This window comes from Hevea brasiliensis, chromosome 14, assembly GCF_030052815.1.
Source record: "Hevea brasiliensis isolate MT/VB/25A 57/8 chromosome 14, ASM3005281v1, whole genome shotgun sequence".
In the NCBI taxonomy this organism is placed as follows: domain Eukaryota; kingdom Viridiplantae; phylum Streptophyta; class Magnoliopsida; order Malpighiales; family Euphorbiaceae; genus Hevea; species Hevea brasiliensis.
Window position 1 is genome coordinate 91525791 of NC_079506.1, and position 7154 is coordinate 91532944.

Below are 7154 nucleotides of genomic sequence, written 5' to 3' on the forward strand. Positions count from 1 at the left end.
ACGTAAATTATACACGTGGGAAGAAATTCTAATTCATACAAGGATATGCTGTAGTGGACCATCTCCATTGCATAACCTCTGTGTTTTTTTTTTTTTTTTTAAAAAAAAAAGGTTATAAATTATTACATTTGAGAGTTTTAAGAGGAATGGAAAGTTAATGAGAAAAAAAAATTAGTAAAAATTTTTATTGTAAATATTTTATTAAAATTAAATATTTTAAAATTAATAAATATAATAATTTATCTTCAATCATTACTTCATATTATAGTTTAATTCATATTTCACTTTTTAATAGTTTTTACCGGAACCGTACATGAGATAGGAATATAAAATATATAAAAATGATCTTAGTTACAATTAAAATTAATAGATTTATCAATAATAAAAATATAATAACTCAAATTATTAATAATGATAAAACTTTAACTTGAAATTTGTTTCTGAAAATTCAGTTTTACCTAATTTTATCATTAAATCAAGGCATATTACTTTTTTTTAATTAATTTTAATATATGGGAGTTTAAACTCTAGATTAAAGCGTACCAAATATAATATAAAGTCTAAAAAATGTTTATGAAACATATGAGTTAGTTGGTTTAAAAAATTAAAAAAAAAATAAATCAACCAAATTTATAATAAATTAAATTAAATCATTCAATTTGATTGTTTTTTATTTATCTAAAACTTATTTAGGACAAATTTCATTCATAATTTTAGTTATTTTTTTTAATTTTTAGTTATAATTCGCAATCTAATTACAATTAACTAAAAATAAATTATTTAATTTTTTTTAGAAAATCAAATTAAATTTTAATAAATTAAAATTTTTAAAATGAAAATTTAAGTATAATTAATTAATTTTTTTTTAAAACTGATTATAGTTAATTTATTAAAAAATAAAACTAAATGTTTCGTCGATTTTTTATAAAACTATAAATTTGAAAAGCAATATCATAAAAAAGAAAAGGCAAATAACAGAAAATATTATATACGCAGTTAAAAAAAAAAAAGAAAATATTATATACAGTTGCCAGCTGGCAAAATGCATGAGAAGACAAAAAGAAATGAACAAAAAAAGAGGGAGGAAATTGTGTATTGCTGGTAGCGGAATGAGCTAGTCATTAGATCTACCTGCGAGGTTGGGCTTTCTTGGGGAAACGAAGAAACTAGAGATCAGAGAATCGCTCGCAGTTGCAGTTTCTATTTCAATTCAAAAGGTTATGTATTTTTGCTCAAATTCAATTAATTTTATATGAAATGCTCATATTTAATTCAAAATCTAGCATCTTCAATGACTTTTTCGCTATTTCTGATGTTTATAGCTTGTTTTATATCCAGAAATAGTCGAGTTCACCGATCAGTTTCTGTCAAAATTAGAGGAAATAATTCATCGTCCTTCTCCTCAACTTTCCTGTAAGTGGAAATTTTTCTGGCATTTTTTTCTTCAGTAAATACCTAAAATCGACTGATAGGGCGACTAGATTCCTAATTTTCGCCCAATTTCCTTGATTTTACATTTGTGGCACTTTCTGAATCAAATTTGATTCGGCTCCTGAGGATGGGTTTCTCTTACTACATTTTAACTCTAACTTCCTCTCGTGCTTGGCAAGTTTAAGTTACAATGTCCTGTAATTTCATTAATATATAGCTCATTCCAGCCTTATCAATTATTTTGCTGCTTTACTAGCTGGTTTCATTGCATTTCAGTTTTTTTTTTCAATAATTGATAGTGAAACAAGATTTTTGCAATGAATAAATAAGAGAAATGCTAATGAAGAAGCTCCTTCCAATCTCATTGATGTCTGCCAAAACCACTCCTTCAAAATCCTCCTGGAAGGGTCTGTTTGATATTGCTGTACTGTGATGCCCTAGAGACAAACACTCATCTTAAATATATTAGTTAAGTTAAATTTGAAATTTTTTAGTAAAAAAATTTCACTAAACAGCTTTTTCAATTTTTTTTAACAGTATCTAGAACAGTGCTTTTCCAAAAAGCGGGTTGGAGCCATAATTTTGTCTACAATTGTTTTATAAACAATCTTTGATTCCTAACATCTTAATGTTTCTCTCTGGTTAAATACTCCAATATCAAAATCTTTACACAATGCCAGTCTACAAGCCTTTTTTCCTCCTACATGCCAAAAGCATTAATTTTGAATTCTAGAAACCCTCTAGTGTTTCTGGACTTACCTAATTTTCCTCATATATACCATATAGTCAACCCCAATTATAAGAAGAACTGGTGATTTATTATCAGTTCTCATTATTGATCAGCAGCATTCAGATATTTTAACAGGTAACATATAAACTTTACATCTTGTGATCAGCTTGTCCATTTCAAGTTCCATTCATACAGTTATTATCTTTTGTGACAGAGCTTTACCTGTGCTACTGCAACGTTGTCTATCCTGTTTCCTATGGATTCCTTCAGTTTTTGATTGCTTTAAGCAAGCCTCGGTGACCATTCCTTCATCCCTCATGACTTCAACTGTTTCAACTTCTCGAGGATTTATTCCACCAACAAGGCATAGCTCCTTTGAATCCTCAAGTATCATTGGTCCTGGATCTTTAGGTCAGCCTGAGCTAGATAGTGATGAAGCAGAGTTGCTCTCTGTATCCTGGAACCAGGATTATGGTTGCTTTGCTACTGGCACAAACCGGGGGTTTCGTATATATAACTGTGAGCCCTTTAAGGAAACTTTCAGACGTGATCTGAAAAATGGGGGATTCAAAATTGTTGAGATGCTGTTCAGGTGCAATATTTTGGCACTTGTTGGCAGTGATTCTAATTCCCAGTATCCTCCAAACAAAGTTTTAATCTGGGATGATCATCAGAGCCGGTGCATTGGTGAATTTTCATTTAGGTCTGAGGTTCGTGCAGTGAAATTAAGACGGGATCGAATTGTTGTTGTTCTTGAGCACAAAATTTATGTTTATAGTTTCATGGATCTAAAACTTCTTCATCAGATTGAGACTCTGACAAATCCCAGGGGACTGTGCTGCCTTTCTCACCATTCAAATACATCTGTTTTAGCTTGCCCAGGTCTTCAACGAGGCCAGGTTCGAGTTGAACACTTTGGGCTGAATGTCATGAAGTTGATTAATGCTCATGATTCTCATCTTGCATGCATCACCTTGACAATGGATGGCCTGCTTCTTGCAACTGCTAGTACAAGGGGCACCTTGATAAGAATCTTCAATACAATGGATGGGACTCGCTTGCAAGAGGTAGCTTGTTGGACCTTTTTTCTTATGAGTAGTGTGAATATGGTGGTTATCTTAAAAATTCACCAAACTTTCTTTTCTAGGATGTCTATTACTCTCTTACTTGTAAAAGGTGGTGTATTTAGTGCACAAGACTCCTCTTTTATGAGGTTTGGCTTAGGTTCAGTTTCTTGTAGTCTTGTAGACACTACTTAACCTTAAGTCAAATAAAACTGGTGCATTAAAGCAGTCCAACTCATTAGTTTATTTATTAATTATTGAACTTTGATCAGAAGAAGTGGCCTATTTGGGAGCTTAAGAAATAGAATGTTTGAATTAAATTTTAACCAGTTCTCCTCTATGAATTTATGTGAAAAATGAACATATAATTTTCTTTAACCTTTTTAAGAGTTCAGAGTAATTACAAAATTGTGGTTGGACTTGATAATTTAGCATCTGGTTCACATTGCTTATTTCTCATACGATGTTCCACAGTCAAACAATTTGATTTGATATAAATGACTAAATCAGCATTTCAAACATATTTCAAATGCTGTTTGTCTTACACTTATTTCAAATGCTTCCTGGTAACAGATTTTTGGGTAGTGTTATTTTTTAATTAGAATTTAGACTCATAAAAGTGCTTTCCTTCAGGTGCGAAGAGGAGTCGACAGAGCAGAAATTTATGGCATTGCACTCTCTCGGAATGTTCAGTGGTTGGCTGTGTCAAGTGACAAAGGTACTGTTCATATTTTCAGTCTTAGAGTTCGTGTGGCTGGGGAGGACTCTTCCTGTCACTCAAGTCCTATTCAGGGTCCAGCATTGTTAAACCAGAATTCATCAACTTCCCTTGATGCCCTTATCTCTCCAAGCACTAGTGCTAACCCTGGTTCATCCTTGTCTTTTATGAGAGGTGAGAAGATTTTATCTATATTTTTGTATAAGCTTATTAATAAATGTTTCTAAGACGCTACCTTTAGTGTCTTCTTCATCTATCTTTTTTTTTTTTTCTCTTTTTCTCCATTGAGCAAAAGCCAAAAGGCCTTGACTGACTTTGATAACAATGAGCTGCATGATAGTTTATAAGAAGGTTTCATTTGATAACAAGTTTATGATGTGTAATTCTTATAATGAAAATGCCAGTATTTATTTCAATAAAATCTGATAAAAATTGCTAAATAAGTTCTAGAAACCCAACATAAGTATCTGAAATTCCATATGTTAATGTCACATAATATAGGAGATATAGGAATAAGATGTGATGTGAGTGAGTGTAATTTCTAAAAGTTTTAGGAGAGTATGGAAGGGATCAGTTTGGTGGAAAGTTAGTAGATTCTGTTATAGCTAACTAATTCTGTTAGTTAGTTAAAGTAGTCAGCTGGGCAGTTAGGGGAGAGTATAAATAACTCAGTGTAGCTATCTTGCAATTCATTCCAAGAATTATCAAGAATAGAGTATCTTCTTCTATTCTCTCTATCTCTCTCTACCTTTCTATCTTTCTCCCTTATATCTCTATTTCTCTATTCTTCTCTGCTAGGGATTTCTTAACTCAACATTTAAATGCTGATATGTGTTTTTCCCCCATCATAATGTTCCCTAATCTGGATTAAATAAATGTTTTTTTCCCAAGAGAATGTGCTCAAAAGCTGGATTGATACACCTGCCTTTTCCATTTCTAAAAGTTTTCATTTGTAGGGGAGGACAAGTGCAAGTTTCTTTCCTGTTTTCTGTTCCCTCTTTCTCCTGCCTAACTCTCTTCCTTTTGGGTCAGGAAGGGAGACAAGACTTGTGTCTTACACCTGACATTGCTGTATGAATTCTAGTTTTTTCAAGGCTTATGCTTTTGATACTTCTTTCAGGGGTATTACCAAAGTATTTTAGCTCTGAGTGGTCATTTGCTCAGTTCCACTTACCAGAAGACACCCAATTCATTGCAGCATTTGGATCCCAGAATACTGTTATTATTGTTGGCATGGATGGAAGGTATGAGCTTATCTTGTTCTTTTACCTGCTACAGTTCTAGTTCATTTGCATTTGTGTTCCTCTTTATTTGCAATAAGAAATTTTGAGTTGTTTGAATATAAGAGTTTGTTGCTTAATGGCTGTTTTAATTAATAAAAAAATGCTTTGTGTCTGGTCTTTTGACAATGACTAACCTCTCTGCCCAATTTCCTCTCTTGATCTCCTAAAACCTTATCACTGATTTCCCTCTATCCTGAGCTGTCTCCCATCTTTGTTTTCTCACATTATATTTCTGATTTTGCGTTTGCTTCAGCTTCCTCATTCTTAAACATTACTCTTTTTAACATTTTATTGAAAAACTAGGTCTAGCTGGCCAAATATTGAGATATTATCCGTAATGATTGAGGTCATAGAGACACTATAAGTAATATCTGGTCTGAGTACAAAATTCAGTTATGATAATTTGAGATGGGGATTGTTATCAGTGGATTTTTAGTGGACACTGCAGGATGTTAGATAATAGTGATCACATAGGAAATAAATTGTTTTCAACCATTTATTTACTTATTTTGATGGATCACTCCATTCCACCATCTTCCATCTCACAGATTTCAACCCTGTTATCAGTTTCTACAGGTGCAGCTTTGATCTGGTTCATGGAGGAGAGATGTTGCAGCAGGAATATGCACGCTTCCTGAAAACAGAGAGCAGGCCTAGATAAGGTTATTAGTTATTCATGCCCATTATATACTTTTTGCCTCGTGTAAATATGGATCCTAAATTTTAGCAATGTAAATATTGTTGCATGAAATATCTCATCAAGTGTATAGCATATAAGCAATGCTGTTCCAGTCGCCTTTTGAGGGCAATAAATTGTTTGGTGGCAATGCAAATATTACCATTGATGGATTCTCAATGAATGCATTGGTAACATTCTCTGGTATATTCAACTTTGCTGCAGCGGTACAGAAACTTTAACTGTGTTCTCCAATAAGTTTTTTTTTTTTTTTTTTTTTTTTTTTTTTTTTTTTTTTTTAAGTACACATTTTGAGTTAATAGTCTTTCTGTTTGGCATTACCATTACACTGGGCATTTGCCCGCGTTGCGTGATTTTTTAAAGTTTTCAAAATTGTTATATAAAATTATTGAGTGTCATTTTACAATGCAAACTATTAAAATTTGCAAAAAAAAAGAGTATAATGGTTGCGGAGAATATACCCGTAAAAGTTAAAATGGTGAAGATTCATCTTCTTCCTTGTACATTTTTCTTTCAAAATTAAAATCCTTTTACACAGCATATGTTTTGGTGCACTCTTGTTTGCAAATTGTGTCAACATTCTTGTACTGGTATTTTTCTGAACTATATCATATACTGCTGTACCACTCATAGAGGAATTTCTAGAATTTCCTGCATGTATAGTTTTTTACTATTAACTCATTAGTTTGAAATGAAAGAAGTGATAATTAAAATAAACAAATGATCAAGTTCGGTATATATGAATGCACCATCTTATAGGTGTTGCCAAACACTTAATACCAACATTTGCTATATTTACCTCTTCTACTAAAAATTCCTTCAACCATTTCTTTGTCGAAAGCACATTTTTCTTTCAAAAATAACAAATGTAGTGAAGACAATAAAAGAATAATTCATGTTTAAGTTGAGTAAATGGAGCTTTACATTGTTCTTCTAGCTGTAAACATCCCATACATAATATCATCATTTTGTGCAATTATCAACACAAGCCAAGATGGTTTTGTATAAAGTTTCAAGCATCTACCTTTGGAAGTAATCACAGAAGAAATCAGCAGAGTAATTTATGAACGATTCCTAATATTTGAGCTGCAAGAGAAGAAAAATTATGAAAATGACATTCAAACAAATAAATAGAAATCTGCAGAGTAATGTATGAACGATTCCTAATATTTAAGCTGCAAGAGAAGAAAAATTATGAAAATGGCTTTCAAACAAATAAGTACTATTCATG

At 31.9% G+C, this 7154-nt stretch overlaps 1 protein-coding gene across 2 annotated transcripts; it reads left to right on the plus strand.

Moving 5' to 3' along the window:
• The first annotated feature begins 1060 nt into the window (after positions 1-1060).
• LOC110632369 (autophagy-related protein 18c) lies at positions 1061-6109 on the plus strand. Of its 2 annotated transcripts, XM_021780582.2 has the most exons (6): positions 1061-1217; positions 1339-1413; positions 2376-3228; positions 3859-4117; positions 5064-5187; positions 5794-6109. In XM_021780582.2, the coding sequence occupies exons 3-6, from the start codon at positions 2479-2481 to the stop codon at positions 5885-5887; spliced, it is 1227 nt and encodes a 408-aa protein (XP_021636274.1). In that variant the 5' UTR covers positions 1061-1217; positions 1339-1413; positions 2376-2478; the 3' UTR covers positions 5888-6109. The 2 variants fall into 2 exon arrangements, with proteins under 2 accessions (XP_021636274.1, XP_021636275.1); XM_021780583.2 differs by lacking the exons at positions 1061-1217; positions 1339-1413 and adding an exon at positions 1431-2296.
• The last annotated feature ends 1045 nt before the right edge of the window (positions 6110-7154 follow it).